Source organism: Hetaerina americana, unplaced genomic scaffold (assembly GCF_022747635.1).
Source record: "Hetaerina americana unplaced genomic scaffold, ioHetAmer1.1.p SCAF_13, whole genome shotgun sequence".
NCBI lineage: Eukaryota > Metazoa > Arthropoda > Insecta > Odonata > Calopterygidae > Hetaerina > Hetaerina americana.
This window is the reverse complement of record NW_027286403.1, coordinates 6,116,534-6,136,990: the sequence shown is the minus strand read 5'-3', so window position 1 is coordinate 6,136,990 and position 20,457 is coordinate 6,116,534. Positions and strand designations below refer to the sequence as shown.

The window sequence follows — 20,457 nt, the reverse complement described above, 5'->3', positions numbered from 1 at the left end:
TAGGCGAGAAATGATTACAATTTTTTCGTTTGACTTGTTACCGATGATGGATGGGTAGGGGTTGTTAAGTATGTACATTCGCTAGTGGTAATGTTTAGCCGAGTTATTAACACTCATTTCGATCGCCTCCGCGTATATTTTCATTTACCACCAAGCACATTCTCCTGTCCTCTTTAAACTAATGCTATTTCTTATGGAATGGAAACCAGTTCACCGAAACGGACTGACAAAATTACATCACTTTACATGTACACCGTCCACACTGCTCCTTTTTTGTGGTTGGCAAAGTCTCAATTTAAGTAATTTCAGGAAACTCACTCATTTTACCTAATGTCTTCCATACTGGGTATCCTTGCATAATTCTTTCTCCTTTTCCTCTTTGAAATATAATTTGATTGTCTTCTGTACTAGAGACTTTTTGTTTGTAATCATAACAGCCTCTTCGACCAGTGGTGTAATTCTATAATTTAGTTGACGGTGGTCAAGCAGAAAAAGTCTGATGCAACCGTGCGGGCTATGTTGACTTAACCTTTACCCAGATGTCATTTGTCGACTTTTTAATTCCAGCTCTCCGGAAATCGTGAAATACATAGTCGACCTACATTTCCCACCTAATGTTGATTTAGTCAAGGCTGTTTCCATGATGATCACAATTTTGGTTCATTTATTTCGCCGTCTATTTCTTTGAGTTTTATGTGAATGTTTTTCAAACCGTGCATGCGACAAAATCGAATCGACAATGAAGACGATTTTTTTAGTGTTTCCTTGATGTGTAACAATAATGGGCCGTAAGATTTACGTAATATTCCTCTTGTTATTCTCAAGTTTTTTCGCTTTGTAAGTCATTATATATTCTGAATGCACTCACACACATATCTGTAAATAATAATGTATATGAAGTTAGCGTTTGCGGACAAAGGCAAAAACACAGAAAAACACACAAAAGGAAAGAAACTCAGACGTTTATGAATTTTCGGTGGTCGAAGCTACCTTTCTCAAGGAAGACAAGGAGAGAAATCAGGATTTTTTGGCAAATTCGGAAACTAGTCAGTTACTTTTTTTGTGTTTCAGTGTTTTTTTCTTTATCCGCTAGCACTAACTTCATAAATATTATATGCTTGTGTGTGTGTGTGTGTGTGTATATATATAGATATATATATATATATATATATATATATATATATATATATTTATAAATATATATATAAATATATATATAAATATATATATATATATATATATTCATAAACAAAAGAATAGAGAGCAGGGCAAATGATTACTTCGGGGATGATCAGTTTGGGTTTAGGAAGGGGAGGGGTACGCGTGATGACATTGCAGTAATGAGATTATTAATCGAGAGGAATATAGAACACAACCAGGGTATTTACCTGTTTCGTAGATTTCGAAAAAGCGTTTGATAGAGTGAATTGGGAAAAACTAATGAGTATTCTGCAGAAAATAGGAATAGATTGGAGGGAAAGGAGGCTAATCCGCAACCTGTACATGTCTCAGATTGCTCAGGTGCGGGTGGGGAACGGGGAGTCCGGTTGGGCAGTGTTAGGAAGAGGTGTAAGGCAGAGTTGCCCATTATCACCGTTGCTGTTCAACCTGTATGCAGAGGAAATGGTTAAAGAGGCATGGGAATAACTGTAAGTGGGAATGAAAGTGGGCGGGGAATTCGTAAAATCAGTTAGGTTTGCTGATGACCAAGCTTTAGTTTGCCAGTCAGCCAAGGGGTTGCAAGAATTGCTGAGTGAATTGGAAATTCAGTGCGACAGGTATGAGATGAAAATCAATATTAATAAAACAAAGGTTATGCGATTTTCTAGAAAGAAAAAGGCTAAGCTTAACATTAAAATAGGAGGGCAAAAACTAGAGCACGTAGAACAGTTTACGTATCTAGGTAGTGTTTTGGACCAACACAGTCAAAGTAGTATGGACGTAAGGAGAAGAATTGCGCTAGGCAAAGAGGCTTTCACAAGGAGGAGGGAGTTCATGAGAGGGACGTTGAGTAAGGATATTACGAAAAGACTCGTAAAAACTTGGATATGGAGCGTAGCTATGTATGGCGCGGAAACGTGGTCATTGAAGCAGGAGGATAGACGTAGACTGGAGGCTTTTGAAATGTGGGTGTGGAGAAGAATAGAGAAGGTGAAATGGACAGAGAAGAAAACAAATGAGAAAGTACTTAGTGTGGTGGGCGAAGAGAGGGGTTTGTTTGGGAGAAATCCTATGGAGGCAGGAAAAGTGGATGAAGGGGGTGTTGACCGGCAGTGGGATGTTGAGGACTGTATTAGAGGGGAGAATGTTAGGCAAACGAGGAAAGGGAAGGAACAGGATAGCGATGTTGGACGGGATGAAGGGAGGAAGAAAGTATGCAGAGATGAAGAGGGACCTGATGTAGAGTGGGACGTTGTGTTTTGCTGGGGGTCACAAATTGTTGAATTAGTAATTTTGTCCATCCAAAAACCTACCTTAACCGGTAGATTACCTAATAATAAACTATATATATATATATATATATATATATATATATATATATATATATATATATATATATATATATATATATATATATATATATATGTGGGTCGCGGTATTCCAGTGGGTGGAGCGTTGGGCTGCCGATCGGAGGGTCCTGGGTTCGACTCCCGGCCAAGGCACTGTGGGCACCTGCAGCTCCACCCAAGTGATTTTTTGGGTACCAGGTCTTCCTGGGAAACCATCATCGGCACAGGGAAAGGAACTGGCCCCCCTACCCTGATGTGTGAGTTTTCACACGCCGTATAGGGCTTCGTACTGGGTGATCTCTACCATCACCTGCTAAATCGACCTTCGGGTTGATTACCGTGTATATAGATATATATATATATATATATATATATATATATATATATATATATATATATATATATAGTGAGTGTGAGTAGGGATGGGATAATTAAGCGATAAGCGATTAAAAAGATATATATGTGTAGAGTCCTGTATCCTGGATATATATATATATATATATATATATATATATATATATATATAATGTATAACATTTAGCATTAGTGGACACAGACAAAAACACAGAAACACACAAAAAAGAGACTCACTATTTTTCGAATTTTCGGTGGTCGTTGCCACCTTTATCAAGGAAGAGAGGGACAGAACTGAAGGGAATACGAGGGCTGGAGCGATGGATGCAAGGGGAAGGTGGGGAGAGAATTCCGAAGGGACGGGTTTGTAGGGGCAGCGTTAGAAGGGTGGGGAAAATGTAGAAGGTGATGGGGGTGGAAGGAGGATGAAAATATAATTAGAGCAGGTTAATTAGTGCCTAATATTGATTCCTGGCCTGTTCCAGGACTCCAAGAGCCAGATGAAGGATTGCTCTAATGTTTTCAGTTTCAGAGAAGGATCAGAGGGTGGGAGGGATGCTATGATGGATACACTATAGCATTTATCAAAGGGAGTGTTGTGTTCGGAGGCGTGTTTGGGGATAGGGAGCATGTCAATTAAGGAAGAGTTTTTGCATGAGGCTCGGTGGTTGTTGATTCTGATATTGAGGGGTGTGGTGGTTTGCTCAATATAATAGGCAGGGCAAAGTTGGCACTTCTGCCAAGAACCCAATCCCCTCTGTTGGCCGGCTTCTGCCCAATAACCCAATCCCCTCCCCCCAAATCATCCAATTGAAATTTTTATAAACCTTCTCCTGTCCAGAATTTCCAACCCGTCTTTCCTCAAGACCCTAAATCCTCGACCCAACCTGTCTCCAACCGAATCCACAGAACTAAAAAGGCTAATTAAGGATCCTAATATCATCATTACTTCCGCGGACAAAGGTTCAACAGTTGTTGTCTTAAATAGATTTGATTACGTTACGGAGGTTGACAGGCAACTCTCGGATACGTGCGCATACCGGCAAATCCCCGAAGACCCAAACCCCGCACCACAGAAGGAACTTATTGAATTTCTCGTGTCCAACGGGCCAAATGAGGGTCTCTCTCCTTCAGACCTGGACCTCCTCTCCCCTCCCCACCCACGCACCCCTCATTTCTATATCCTTCCAAAGATTCACAAGCCTGGGAATCCCGGTCGTCCGATTTTATCCTCCCGTCACTCCCCAACTGAAAGAATCTCTGCATTTGTAGACCACTATCTCCAATCGATAGTCCATTCCCTACCGTCACACACCAAAGATTCTTACCATTTCCTGGAAAGGCTAAAATCAACCTCCCTCCCTCCAGATACTGAGTTCATTATGGCCACCATAGATGCAATATCCCTATACACATCGATTCCCCACTCAGAAGGTCTCTCCGCTCTCAAACATTACCTCTCCCAACGCCCTGAGCCACACATACCCAGCACAGATTTTCTCCTTAGTCTTTCCGAGTTCATTCTCACCCGCAACTCCTTTTCCTTTAACGACAAATTCTTCTTACAAATCAAGGGCTGTGCCATGGGTAGCAGGTTCAGCCCTTCCTATACAAACCTCTTTCTTGGTCTCGCAGAGAAGAAATTCCTGTCAAAACAACCACTGAAACCTCTATTGTGGCTCAGATACATCGATGATATCTTCCTCCTCTGGCCACATGGTACCGATACCCTGAAAGCTTTCATTTCCGACCTCAATGCTTCGTCCTCTGTTTCCTTCAGTTCTACAGTTTCCTCCTCCCAAATCACCTTCCTGGATGTAAATGTTACATTAAGAAACCAAACATTTCACACCTCTGTACATATTAAACCCACAAACAAACAGCAATACTTACACTACAATAGTTGCCACCCATATCACACAAAACGCTCCATTCCTTACTCCCTATCCACAAGAGGACACAGAATTTGTAGTGACCCTGATTCCCTTGATTATTTCCTTTCAAGTCTACACTGTTCCCTCCTCAAAAGAGGTTATCCCGAATCCCTCCTGAACAAAAGAATCCGAAAACATGCGTACACTCCCAAACCTTCCTCCACCGCGGAACCCCACCCTCTCTCAATTTGCACTACATACTTCCCGGGCTTAGAATCTATACGATCAATCGTAAAAGACCTCTACCCTATCCTAAAAAATCATAATGCCACCGCCAACCTTTTTCCCAAATGCCCCTCAGTTACTTTCAAACGCCCCGCCAACCTATCCGATCTCCTCAAATCAACAAATCCACTCCTTAAATCCCCAACCCGTCCTAAAACCACTCCAACGCCATGCAATAAACCCAGATGCAAAACATGCCCTATTTTCAAAACCAAAATCCCATCCCTCTCCCACCCGCTTTTTAACTCTCTCCCACCAACTCCCTCCTCTACTTGCACTTCTAGCAATGTAGTGTACCTTCTGAAGTGCCAACTTTGCCCTGCCTATTATATTGGGCAAACCACCACACCCCTCAATATCAGAATCAACAACCACCGAGCCTCATGCAAAAACTCTTCCTCAATTGACATGCTCCCTATCCCCAAACACGCCTCCGAACACAACACTCCCTTTGATAAATGCTATAGTGTATCCATCATAGCATCCCTCCCACCCTCTGATCCTCCTCTGAAACTGAAAACATTAGAGCAATCCTTCATCTGGCTCTTGGAGTCCTGGAACAGGCCAGGAATCAATATTAGGCACTAATTACCCTGCTCTAATTATATTTTCATCCCCCTTCCACCCCCATCACCTTTTACATTTTCCCCACCCTTCTAACGCTGCCCCTCCAAACCCGTCCCTTCGGAATTCTCTCCCCACCTTCCCCTTCCACCCATCGCTCCAGCCCTCGTATTCCCTTCAGTTCTATCCCTCTCTTCCTTGATAAAGGTGGCAACGACCACCGAAAATTCGAAAAATAGTGAGTCTCTTTTTTGTGTGTTTCTGTGTTTTTGTCTGTGTCCACTAGTGCTAAGTGTTATACATTATTATTCACGTCCGTGACACTTTCAAAAAGTGTTATATATATATATATATATATATATATATATATATATATATATATATATATATATATATATATATATGTATAAATCTTCGAAATGGAACGCTCTTCGGCGACGCACAACTATATAAAAACACAGATGTAGATTTTAAGACCATAGAGACACAAAGAAAGGACACACAATATGCTGTTTTAACGTTTCGACGGCTCGGCCGTTGTCATCAGAATGGCGTTCTCGGACAAGAGGGGAGAGGACATGTGCGGGGGAGAGGTGAGGGAAGGAGAGGTAAGGGACCAATAGGAAATGAACAAGGGGGTGGGAGGGGATATTTAGGCAGTCATATGATGCATTCAGTGGGCTTGGTTCAGCGCGGGCGGTTTAAATGACTGGGCCACCCAGATATGCGCCATCTCCCGGGTTCTCGCCTCTATTATACTAGCAGATTTGGGAAGGATTTCAATCAACGAAACGGTGAAGCAGTCATCAAAAGATTAATTGTGGGAAGCAGTGTGAGTAGGGATGGGATAATTAAGGAAGGTGGGAGATTTGGTGGAATATCGGTGGTTATTCATGCGGAGGGAAAGTGCAGTCGTGCATTCGTCCACGTAGAAGGCAGGGCAGAAGTTACAGGAGAGGCGATATATAATATTTTTTGAGGTACTGCCTATATAGGCGAATGGCATGAGCCACTTGATATGTTTAGGTCCTCAGTAACTTATCTAACGGTGATTCGACGATTGGCCAATACTTTTTCCTTCACTCCATCAATGTTTTCGTCTGTTGTTGATGTGCTCGGGCGTCCGGCACGCTCTTCGTCGTTCACATATTCTTGGCCCTCTGAGAACATTTTGTACCACCGATAAACGTTACTTCGGTCTAATGTAGCTTCTCCATAAACCACAGTCAACATTCGGAATGTGTCCGCGCACTTCATTTCGTTTTTCTCACAAAAGTTTATACAGATTATTTGATCCATTTTTTGGCACAGGTAAAAATCGAAGACAAGCCACAACACGCCCAAGCATAACAGCTGTCAACAATTAAATGAACATTAAAAAATGGCCGAACTTTTCGGCATACGTTAGAGACATTAGTACCAACATAACGCCACAAAAAAATCGAAAATCAAAGATGCGTAACCTGCGAATATTCCAAATTCGTGATACTTTTTGATCAGACTTCGTGCATATGTATGTGCATATATGTATACATATATATATATATATATATATATATATATATATATACGAGAAATATTTGTTTGGTAGTTGTGTCCATCGAAAAACCTACCTTAACCGGTAGATTACCTTAAAAAAAAAAAATATATACGAGAGGTTCGTAGGTTCGTGGTAGTCCAGTGGGTAGAGTGTTGGACCGGAGGGTCCCGGGTTCGATTCCCGGGCAATTCCCTCTGGTCACCCTCAGATTATGTGACTTTTCGGGAGCCGCATCTTTCTGGGGAACCATGACCGGCACAAGGCAAGAATTTGCCCCCCCTACCCTGTTGTGCGAATTTCACACGCCGTCCGCCTTAGTACTGGGTGAACTCTACCATCACCTACCAAACCGACCTTCGGGTTGATTACTGTGTGTGGTTGACATATATATGTATACATATTTATACATAAATGTATACATATATACAACAGTACTTCTGTTTCTTCCGAGGAAGACAGAGCTAAATTCAGCCGAAGTTATTGAGAAATAATGTGTGAGTTATATGTATCCTTATATTGTTTATACATATACAGATACAAATATATCGAATTTACCATCACTTACCAAACCGACGTTTGGGTTGATTACTGTGTTTATGATTTTTTATACTAATACTAAATAATTAAATTGAGGGGATTTTTTGTGAGGATCACTTCAATTCTCCCCATAACTCAGTTTTGTATTTTTTCCTCTTCAGTATGTATCTTTATTACAAGTATTACTAAGATTCCATATGTGGCAAGCATCTAATCCACTAATATCTCGAATTCATGGAAATATTACTATCAGCATAAGTTAATCCTAAAATGTCCTCTTTTTTTCGATGATACCCTTCTCCCTTGTCCTATAGTGTGATGTTGCATCACACTGGTTAACTAGTACATATCCTTCTCAACCTCCGAGCAAAAAATAAAACTGTTGGCAGTACGTTTGCATATTTCATGTTTGCATGACCCGGTGTTTTACATTTAAAAAATATGAAATTAATTTTAATTGGTGACTAAAAAATACTGTGCACGTATCGTGAAGTTTTTATTTTACGTAAGGGCTTTAGGGTCTGATAATTTTAATTTGTTGCCCAGCGCTCATATCTAATATACGAACCTATACCGATGGCTGCCCATATAATTACTTAAAGTATTTGACTTAATTCTGCGTTAGCGGAACAACTTAAGTGAATAAATAACGCCATTGAAGCCTCACCCTCTTCATTTAATCTGTCATTATTTAGAGCAATTTTTGAGAAGCTAATGCTTTGATCCATTTCAGTTCTAATGCCGAAGGAATGATAGCCGAAATTCTTGCAAATTAAACAGGAAAGAAAAAATTAATGGTCCTGATAAGTAAAGAAATGGTCCTTGGACAACTCAGCCCAAACACAGCGACAGAGAAATTGTCCAATTATTCACTCAATAGGAATAAGAAGTATTTCAATGAAAACTGCTCAGTAAGGATAGTTCCTGCTAGTCTTTTTGGTTTACTAACTATACAGAACGAAAATCCGATGGTCAAATGACAGTAGATGTAAATGTGACATGGTAGTTCTGTCCTCCAGAACTATAAGATAAATGAAACTCTCTTGTTTTGACTATGCGTTCCTCTAGCCTTTATAAAAAATTGGATGCATCCGATCCCAATTTGAGGTGCTTTTTGGAGTGCACTTTGAGTGAGTTGAGACGTCCGTCGGATGGGACGTTAACTGCGGACCTCTTGGCGCCTTTCGACAAGAGTCGGCTGATTCCGACGCCGGGTTTCTCTCCAACCCTCCTTTCCCATCCATCCCTAATGGAGCAATTGGCCTTAGCTGTCGGTCACCTCCCCTAAAAACTACTACTACTACGAACCAAATATAATTTTATAGAATTGATTTGAAATATATTTTCTACGCATTTCCTTTGTTTAGTTGCAGGTTGAGGCTGCTTCTTCAGTCATTCATTATCATGCTTTTTAAAAGTCCTTTGGATTGTTTGACTGCTTGTTCGTTTAATACGGCTTCCTTTTCATCAATTCCACCGCTAAAAGAAACACAATAGAGGAATAATGCTAAGTTGAACGCCTAGGAGTGCCTCGGGTGAAAACTACAAGCTCCTATCGCGGAGGGAATAAAGAGGAGGCACGAGACCGCGGACCTTCTGGGGTGCTTGAGATTTTCTATTGTACCAAAATTCTCTTTATACAGGACAGTTATATACACCCATTATCATTTACCATTTGGAAAGAGAAATGCACTCATTCAAGGAGCGATAAAGATTTCTTTTCGCCTAGGCGTACTAACTGAGGTTTTCACTATTCCGTGCGCGGCAACAAATGAGAGAGCGTCAGGAAAATCTTTACCAGTTAATGCACTATTACATGTTTCATGTCGGGTTCTACATTTCATCAAATGTCACCAAGGGAAAGTCAGGAAGTACCTCAGGGAATTCTCCGTAGTGTATATTCTTGTCGATGGCAGTTCAGATTAAGGGTGGCGTTCTTGGATGTAATTCAAGGATTACAATTGTAAATCATTGTCCAAACACTTTTCTCAGTTTTTTATTATTGTTTTGTAATTGTGAAGCGTGGTGGTGAATTGAACAGGTAGCCGGAGGGTTGCGTGTTCAAATGCTGGGCGATGCTTTTCGACATCCTCATGTACCACGTAAACCATGCTATTTTCTGATCACTAGGACTTCATGAAATAAAAGTTATATCGTCACGCAGGGAAGAATCTACCGGTATTACCCTGTTGTGTGTGATTTTTACGGGTTGATATCTATCGCCGGACACCAAAACCTAGGGTTGACTACTGTATGATAGACAGCAGTACTTCCTTCTCATTTCTCCTTATTGATCTCTTCATTGCCATTGTAGTTCTCTAATTTTGTCGCTTAATTGTATCTGTCAACAGAGTTCTTCACGAGGATTATTTTTCTCGATATTGTAAGTGCATCCGCAAGATTGACACAATTTTATTCATGAGTTTGGTTTAGCTTTGATTCATCGAAACTCCATTATCTCCCAAACCAAATAATGCAGTGTTCGTGTGATGCTTCGTATTCTGTAACAATAACTATACAAGAACAGAGAGGCTGCCTATTTATCTTATTTAATTATTTGGTACATTTTCCAAGTCTGATCCCAAATGCTTCCAGCACATTCGAAGCAGCACTAACTGAACAAAAATGGTACTTTTTCGCCATAATATTTCCCAACTGTGCGTTTCACATATGGTAGAATCTTCATGGTGCACGAATGGCGTCATCTCCCTCTAACTTGGGACCATGGGACGTGTCGGTGGCATCTGAAAGATTTACGTGACGATACTTTGGATTGCGGTGGTGACGAAATATTCGCATTTTCAAATGTGAACTAACGCTTTTTTCTTAGTGTTTACATCTGAATGCCTTGGGAATTGGTTGAAGGTACCTGCATCTTTTCACTTCGCTTGAAAGCGTGAAACTTCAGACCTCGTCTCTCTAAAACACGCTCTCATTGACGCAAATTTTTTGTTGCTTTCTTTCATGAAAAGATCTCATTTATTCATATGAAAAAAGGTACTGGTCCTATTACGTTTCTCTGTGGCACACCAGAAATTACTTCTACGTAGTTGCAACTTGATCTCTCTATCATCACCATTTGCTTGCGGTCAGAGAGAAAGTCGTGAGTGAATCTAATTATTTTTTCCATCATCCCACAACCTTGCAGCTTATATATCAATTTGGCTGGCGGAACCTTACCTTTGGCATTATTAAAATTCCAGAGCAATCTCTGTCGCTACATGTACATAATTCCTTAAGAGCCGCCGGAAGGACGTGTGTCAGAGGTTGTTAGAAGACCACCCAAGAAAATAATACCGAGAAAGCTTTAAGGCAATATGTGTCGTAATCCTTTAATAGTGTATCTCTCCTTGTGTCTTGATCTATTTTTACGGCGCAAGGGAATAAAAAAACACTTGATTCTAACTGTACCATTCTAAAATGCCTGTAGCTTTGTAATGATTACCGTACCTTGCTGATGTAGTGTAGACCTTAGATTTTTTCTCGACATCATATGTAAATCGTACGAATGATACTTTTGCAATTCTATGAATTTTATGATTTTACTTGATCTCATTTAATCATTCAAAAAAGATTACTTTATTTCCATTTATAAACGTTGTGTATGCCGAGGATTGTCGTCAGGATGCTCTACGATTTCTTAGGTCATAAATTGTTACATGTTACATGCTACATGATCAGTCACTAATCGGTAAGTTCCCGATGACTTACCACCTTATGTGCATGTACCGGCATGTTAGCAGTCAAATTATTGGTAAATTTTACCTTCTAAAATAGACGTATCCGCAAGTTTTGATGCATCTAGAAGACATTAGGGTGTTGAACCTAAACAACTCCGAGTGGGTCCGGTTCCATAGTCCTCCATGTTTTCATGACATGAGGGGGGGAGGAGAGAATGTTACTATGTAAAAATTCTGTGGACGTAAATACCATTAAATGTTTACTAAGCAATTTTATACAAGACCAGAGTGTAATTCTACTGATACTTTATGCGGATTATATAGCCAGAATTAAAATCGAATTTCAAGTACCAATTAATTCTTAAAAATTATATGTGATTATATACTTGTAATTATATCCTCATTCTCCGTCTAAACTACGGCTCGTTATAAACTTCATTGGAAACAAATATAAAGTGTCCCTTCCATATTGGACGTATATTCTAAAGAAATGTTTAGCAGTTAATTCCTATTGTAATAAATAAAAACAAGAAAAACACTTGTTAAACTAATTATTGAGATTAAAAGGCATTCAAACTAATTACGCAGTAGTAAATAGTTTACATTTCGGCAGTCTTTAATACCTGATAATGAAATAATAGGATCGCTTTTTATTTCTTCATTAACATCGCTTTTTTTAAGCATGAGTGAATTACACGTCAATAATGCGTATGTTTTTGTGATTAGCGTACATTAGTTACAATGCTTTCTGTGATTAGCAGGACTAAATTCAGGCCCAGTGATTATTAAGGCCCAGATCGTCATAAGTTCTTAAAATTATTTCATTATTCTGATCCTAATCTACATTCATTTTATACTTTTTATTTTATACTTGTTATTTTATACCAGTGGGTCGCGGTAGTTCAGGGGGTAGAGCGCTGGACTACTGACCGGAGGGTCCCGGGTTTGATTTTCGGGCAAATCTCTGGGCACCTGTAGCTCCACCCAAGCTATGTGATTTTTCGGGTGCCAGATTTTCTTGGGAAACCACAACCGGCACAGGGAATGAAACTGCCCTCCCGCACCCTGATGTGTGAATTTCACACGCCGTCGGGCTTAGCACAGGGTGAACTCCACCATCACCTACAAAACCGACCTTCGGGTTGATTAGTTTATGATTATCTCTCTCCTAAAATTGTGAGTTCTTTTATTTTCTATTACTGAACTTAATTTCATTTTCTAATCCGTGACCAATTTCTTTCATGAGGTTTGAAATTTGAATTCCTAGTGTTTGTTAGGAAATCGCATTGTTTTTATTTCAATAAGAAAGTAGTAACTAGGATATAAAATTTTGATTGAGACTTAAATTCGGCCGTATTTCATATTACTTCCATTTCTTTTCTTGAACTCTTGAATTTAATATTTCGTGCTGGAATCTGGGAGCAACCATCCATTGAGCATTCAAAGTTTTGCGCTCTTTATGGTGTGGTTACAACAAGTCAATTTATATCTTGTCGTTAAATTTCCAATATTAATCGTTTGTGAAGCGAAGAAGTGTTTATGGCACCTTATATGTGATGGTGCATTATATGGCGAGAAAGTTACTCGGTTGCCACGACTGCTAGTAAAACAAACGATTATTCCTTTATCAAAGCAATAATCGGATTATTCCGGGAAACTTATTCATCCGCTAATTAACACCTTCTCCGATCAATCCGAATAACCTATACGCTTGATATCAACATTTTGTTACGCCACCTCCCGTTTCATTGTCGTCTACATCATTACCCAATGTCATTAAATTACACTCCTGCGATAAAATGAATGCCCCTTTTCACTCCACAGGATTAACCGCTTTTTGAGTGATGAATAAAGAACTCTTTAAAGATAATTACGAGCAATATATTCCGAAGCACCTGATCTAAAACACCGTGACCAAATGAGGCATGAGTAAAACATATTGTAATGACCTGAACATAGGCTAAAGTACTTTGTTTTGCATATGATTTCTATCAATCTCTCAATCATTTTCTGGTGAGTAAGTGCTCACCTGGTGAGAATTTTCCAACGGTTCTCCGTCATTTAGATTTTTAATGAGGTGTATTCTAAAAGCTTGAGATTATTATTTTGACTTGAAATATATGTTTTACTTACCTTTTTTATTTAAAGCAGCCTGCCTTTCCACTGTATTTTCCAGAGTAAAAGGGTATTACTACACGGACCATAATATCCCCAGCTTCTCTTCTTGCCCCGCGGGACTATTAAAATGCTGCTTTACTTTGGAGGGCATGAACTTATTACATGGTTCATAATGGTACGAAAAGGCAGGGAATTCATTGCAAGAATATTCTCGATTTCTTCATCCCAGATTTTGAACCGCACTAAATCGAGTAGATTCCTCATTTTATGCGAAATCCTGCTTAGCCCTTTTCAGAACACGATTAAAGAATTTAATCTCATCCGAAGGTAAAAAAAACAAGCGAATCTTTCTCGAGTTTAAATTTTCTTTCGTAAAATACGCGAACACCATGGAAATCTAGTTAATTCTGATCCCTCTATTTTCGTCGTCAAAATGCGAGTACATTTGTGAAGGGCTTCAACTGAAATATTCTATTCCCTTAATTAATCCATGAAATGCAAGATGGGAAATATAAGGAAGCAGTATCTGAGGATAAATGTTTCAGCACTGCGACTTGGTCGAACACAAGGGTGAGGATATGGTGCACAGTATCACAATATGGGCATCACTGAGGCATGTCGTGGAACCACCTGGGATTTGAACCCTGTTAACTTCCATCTGTAGCCAAGTGTTCTACTTACTAGGCTATCACGCCACCTAGGCATTTTTCTAGGGTTACCAAATTCAAAAACTGTTCACTGCAACTTCGTAAATTTTCTTCCTTGTAAATGGATTTTAATTAGGTGTAAAAATGAAGAGGTACCTCAACCAAGAGGATTTCAGGGTAAAAGTTTTCCGCAGTGACCTGGACCTTGACCGGTTCGTCTCCCGGTCCAGGGGAAAAGGAATAAAGAAGGAAGAGGCCGGAAGACGAACTGGTAAAGGTCAAGGACAATTCGATTTTTACAGTATAAAATTTTCACGTATGTGTCTTCCATCAGTGAATGAGTTCTCTACGGTAACTTTTGAGGCATTTCCTGCAGTTCATTGTAGATGGTAACGCGTCGATCGAGGGAAATACGAAAGAATTTACACCCTTTTGACGTTCTAAATAATACGAAGATTTTTCTGCTGAGTAGATAGGAGATACACGCAATTATGGTGGAAGAGGCTACTCGGATCTTCCATCGATGACGCCAACGTTTCGGAAACCCTAGTCCTTTTCCATCCTCAGGGCTGAAAAATCCGCGGTGGCAGAGTACTTTATCCAACTAGACTATGACATACAATGGGACAAGGTGGAAAATTTTATGCCGAGAGAAGAAGTTTTGGGAAAGATTAACCAAGGAATCAATCGAGGTCCGGCTTGAAGAAAACATTTTCAATCGAGACGCGGGTTACTCCCTCAGTAACATGGGGAAACCCGCACTGAGGAAGATCAAGGCAACAAGAAAAAGGCGGAAATTCACCGACCAACAAGAGGGCAACTATGGCCATGCCCATCCGGCCATTACACAGTCTCGACATCTTTGGCCCGGATAATGGAAAACGACTCGTTTTCCGAAGCGTTGGCGTCATCGATGGAGGAATTGACCCGATGGAAGACCCGGGTAGTCTTTTCCACAGCAATTTACGGGGAAAGCACAAAATCATACTTCACACAATTATGGATAACGGTTCCAGGCCTAAAAACTGGAGATTGAGAGATGCCACTGTCTCTCGAGGATATTCATTCCCTGACCATTGGTTATCAACTAAGATAGCACTCCTGATATTGGAGGCCTGTTTGATGTACCTACCTCACTTTTGAATTTACGTGCGCAAATTACAAATATCCGTTTCCAACACTTGTCGCCATCAAGAGAGTATGGCAATTTAAAGACCCTTTACCCTCGCCCAGTGCAGCCTTCTTCCGTCCTTCCCCAACTCAAGTGGATTCTCGGAAAGGAATTTAACTTCCAAAAACGGAAATCTTTGATAGGAGATACTCTAAGCTACTGACCATCCGACTTTTGAAGTGGTAGTTGCCATTGGGCTTAATACACTGCAGACTGTTTTTGTTGATGATCATCGTAGATATATTTCTGTAAAACAGCCTCGCTACAACCTGGAGTAAGGAATATGTAAATATACACACACATTTATTTATATATATATTTATATTTATATAGTCATGCAAACATTGCACTTCCTTTAACATAGGCGAATGCATTACCCCCTTATCCATTCGAATGAGTAATCACCGGTACTCCTGCAATTCTGCCTCACTCTCTTCTCTTCCTATCCCTTCACACGCCAATTCCCACAACATTTCATTCGACCAGTGTTTTGCTCTTAGCATCCTAGAATCCCTACCTGATTCAGCCACCAATATAGAGGTGAGAACTCGAGAATCCGCCTACATATTAGCTGTCCGATCTTTCAAAATTCCCACCCTTAACCGCCATTTTTAATTTCCCTCCCAGCATTCCCTGTTCCACAACTCCCCTCCCCGCCCATACCCCTTTCCCCTCTCCAGCATATTTTCAGTCTCACTTGAAGAAGGCCTCTGAGAGGGCCGAAAGCTCGAACAATTTACCGTGTGAGTGTCCTTTTAAATGTTGCTATTCTATTTGTGTTATATTGTGCCAGCCCATTATTGTGCCGCTCGTGTGAGTTTTTCCGTACAATCGTTATATATATATATATATATATATATATATATATATATATATATATATATATATATATGCATATATATATACAAATATATGTGTGTGTGCATATGTAAATTTACACACGCTCACGCATTCATTTATATACACCTGATTATAATGGGGATTAACTTAATGCAGATGAAAGCATCGTGCGAAATGGTCTTATTCGCGGGTTAAGGCTTTGAACCCTTATATAACACTGGCCGAGCTAAGAGGGGAAGTTTAAACAGTCTGTCTGCCCTTTGGATAGGTAAGATGACTTAATTAATTTTTAAGTGAGATTCAATTCATGAATTCGAGGGCTCTATATAAGGCTAGCCGTTTTTTAAAATGAAGTTTAGATAAATAAATACTAATTATAAAGGTATATAACTGATTTTTTTAATGAATGAGTGCACTGTAGAATATGTGGCGTGAGTTCCTTGCTAGCTTTTGCTTCCCCGCGAAGTATATGTACCCAGGAAATGCCACCGCTTGGATTTAAGGTGGCGTTGTCTCAATGTATCAATCGGGATTTGAAGTCGGTGCGCTACTACACCAACTGGAAAATTACAAGGGGCACTTTAATCCACGGACTGTAGCTGTAGATTTCGACTTCATTCACTTTCATGCTATTTTCTTTTCAATGAATATTTAAGAATACATGCATAACAGATTTGGAGATAAGAAGGTGGAGAACTCATGGCCAACTCTCAAGAAAGGGGAAGCAAGGGAGCATGTAAATAACGTATTTCCCAAGATAATTTCACCGGTCCTCTCTCGTGATATAAATTCTGGATTAACGGGCAGAATTTGGTTTTCTGTTAATGACACGTAATTTAATGATAAATAACCAATTAAGTGAACGCTCTCGCTCTCGAGATATTTCCACGATGTTAATGAATGTTGCAGAGTGAATTCGGGGAAAATATTTTTTTTTATTCATAGTAAGGCGCTTTTGTTAAACTAAATGGCAAATTTTGCCATTCTCGCCTAGTCTTTGAAACGTTCTGAACTTACAGTTTAATTGAGTTCACCCTTGAAAAAGCGTCCTCCGCATAAGAAAACGTCCTGAACGCACTTAAAACAACTAAGGCATTAGTGAATTCATGATTTTAATTCCATAGAGAAACTGTCTGATCCATAAGGAATGGCTATTGAAAAGCGGTAATTTCGCCATAGAAGGGATAGGAAACTTGTTTATGAGAAACTCAAAAAATATGGAGATAACAACCGACAAATATATATATCAAAAAAATATTAATCATTCGATTTTAATTGTAGCGCACTAGAAATCGTCAAAACTCCTACTTTTGTAAGAGAATTGTGCTCTCGTGGAAAGCTAATAAAAAGGGAGGTATTTTCTTACTCTCAACAGATGAATAGTAGGTTGAAAAGACTAAATCAAATGCTACAATTAGATTTGGAGAATGTAAACCTATTTGGGTACAGTCATTTCATATTCCGTGCGCGAAATGTTTTAGGTGTGCTGCAATGAATAAAGGTGGTTTTGCTTTTGATGATTATAATGCTAGTTGTGGGGACGTAGTAGTCCAGTGGGTAGAGCGCTGGGCTGCTAAACAGAGGTCTCTCGTTCGATTCACGGGGACGCCTCTGGGAACTCTCAGCTTCATTCGAACTCTGTCATATTTCGCGTACCGGGTCTTCCTGAGAAGCAATACGAGGGGAAGGAGCCCCATACACTGATGCGTGAATTTCACACACCTTTACGCTTATTACTAGGTGAAGTCTACCCACATCTCTCAAACCAACCATCAGGTTGATACCCAAATTGGTAAGACTTGTAAATGTATCCAGCTCACTCAATCATATTCCAAATAACGCTTCCTTTTTGTTCTCAAATGACAGGGAACTAATGGAAGGTTTGGCATGCATTGAAAACTACACCCAACGGTGCATGAAGACACTCCAAAGAGATTCTTTTCGCAAGCTCTACGCTGGGACCCACTCCGTGATCACACATCTCTGCACGAACGAGACATATAAGAGAGGTCAGTATTTTTTTCTACTTGCAATTGAATTTGACAAATTAACATGCCAATATAATAGCCTTTTATTTGTTTCATAAGGTTTAGAAACGTTCCCTTCTTTTTCACTTATTGGCTCCCTTTTCATATTCCCTCTATGCACTCTCCCTGTTATTCCACTCATAAGGAAAAAAGATTTTACCTGCCGTTGAAATTAAAAACCTAAAAATGTACTATTTTTACTCTCATTTCAAACTAGGTTGGAGTCCTCAGTCAGTTCAAGTTGTTGATCCACTGTTACAGCTGAGCTGATTGGTCTTATGAATATAACCAAGCGTTATCTCTTCAAATACCGTCTCACACACGGGTACTTTCTCTAAAATCAGAGAGATAATGTGATGTTACCTCAGTATTTACAGCTCTTACAACCAGAAATAATTATTACCATAACCGTATACTAGCTTTTATTTTATAAATATATTTTGTTTTGAATGTCTTTTTTCCCCTAATATTCATAAGCAGCTAACTCAGAGAAGACATACAGCATTCACATTAGCAGTGGTATACCTTTTATTGTTGCTACCTTTTTTTTGATTTGCGATGGCAATAAATTGTCGGAATTAGATGTGTATCTTCAAGCAAAATCTCTGATTTCCAACTATGTAACCTTATCTTCTTTCTTTTTACATATTTTCTTCTTCTAGCCAATATTGGTTGGTTGATTTTTTATGCGATATCTCAAGATGGCATGGAAAATATATGCTGCAAAAAATTCAGCGAGCATTGATTGCGATACGGATCGACACTGATTCTCTTCCCTCTTCGACCCCGCTCAGATTTTCTGCGGCACCAACCGTGCATGGCTGAAGTCCGCAAGAACCACGAGGGCTGCGCCAAGGACTACCTAGAGAGAATCCAGTCGGCAGGGCGCGTGGGAGAGGGAGGCCTCGGCGCGTCAGTTGTCAGCGGCACGTCGGACCGAGGGGAAGATGCGGATCGAGCCGGGAACGAGGTGCCCAAGAAGACTATGACCCCAGAGGAGAGTCAGGAGTACATGAGGACGATTTGCTGGTAAGCCAACCCGATCTAGTTAGCCCGTGGTTTCTCCCTACCTCCCTGCTCTACGCGACAGCCATCACCCGCAGTGAACGCAGGTGACGTAGGAAAATCTAACTGGCCCTTTGTAGGTGCAAATTTCCTTTGAAGTGATACTCGTATAAGTGCCCAGTAGATAAAAGTGGCCTAAAACACGAGCACGAAATTCACTCGCCGTAATTCAGTAACGATGTGATCAACTTCCGGCTGTGATTGATGATTTCATTCTCATATGTCCTTCTACATTCTCTGAAGGGACCACTATTTTTCGTACATTTTTATTCTGAAAATCAAGATCGTGGCTGGATAGTTTCTTGAAAGACCTTGCGCTGCGTGTTTTCATGGCGTAACTTCTTTCGAACTGCCTTAGAACTTAATATCGTTAAAATCCTCTCAAAAAATGAAACTCACGTCTGTTAGACTCCTGGTATTTATTTCTAATTATTATTTTCCTTCCCTCTTCCATTCTTGCCTCCATAAGCATTTCCATTTTCACTGACAGCAATTGCATAGCAGTTGCTATTCAAATGTCTTTTTGATAGATGTGGACCCAAAGTGAAATTCATGAAGCGTGAATTAACTTCATAAAGAATTGTACGCAAATGTGTTCATGCAGACCAAATAAAAGATTTCACAAAGGAAAAGTTTTATTATTTTGTGAAAATTGCAATTATGTACTTGAAAGAATCAGCAACCAACAAATCGTCGTCCCAAAAATAGTTGTCGTTTATTGGAGTAATGTTAAATCCAGGAAGTCAAAAAAAACTAGTTTAAAGAAGACTTCATAAGGAATCATTTGGAGTTTGCGCAAAATAATATTCCCTTGTTCGAAAATTCTTATTAGCTATATTATAGATCCTTTGGAAAAGCGGAATGTGTTTATTTTAACTCTCCAGACATTTCAAATGTTTTCCCCAACTTTTCGCTCAGTGACGGAATTAGTAATAATAATCACAATTTTGCATTAGTTTAAGGAAGTAATGGGCAAAAGTAAACGTCCGCGGACTTTTTTCCCTATACTTTATTTTTTGCAATTATATTTTTCCCATGTTCCACAACCTCGGTATGGGTAATATTTGAGAGAATATATATTAGATGAAACATCTAAATTACAATCTTCTACAAAAATCATGTCTCTGTCTACGGTTAAATTCTATGGCAAGTGAAAAGTGCCTATACGATGCCAAATTGTTTTACTATATGTATATATATATATATATATATATATATATATATATATATATATTATTAGGTAAT

The 20,457-nt window shown here is 39.6% G+C and overlaps 1 protein-coding gene across 1 annotated transcript in view; it reads left to right on the top strand.

Annotated features, from left to right (window-relative positions):
* The window catches only part of LOC139686068 (uncharacterized), a 219,882-nt gene that overhangs the window by 182,415 nt on the left and 17,010 nt on the right, over positions 1 to 20,457 (top strand). The window contains exons 3-4 of the mRNA XM_071583184.1: positions 17,987 to 18,129; positions 18,942 to 19,176. Coding sequence (XP_071439285.1) covers positions 17,987 to 18,129; positions 18,942 to 19,176 — 378 coding nt within the window. The remainder of the gene's footprint in view (positions 1 to 17,986; positions 18,130 to 18,941; positions 19,177 to 20,457) is intronic.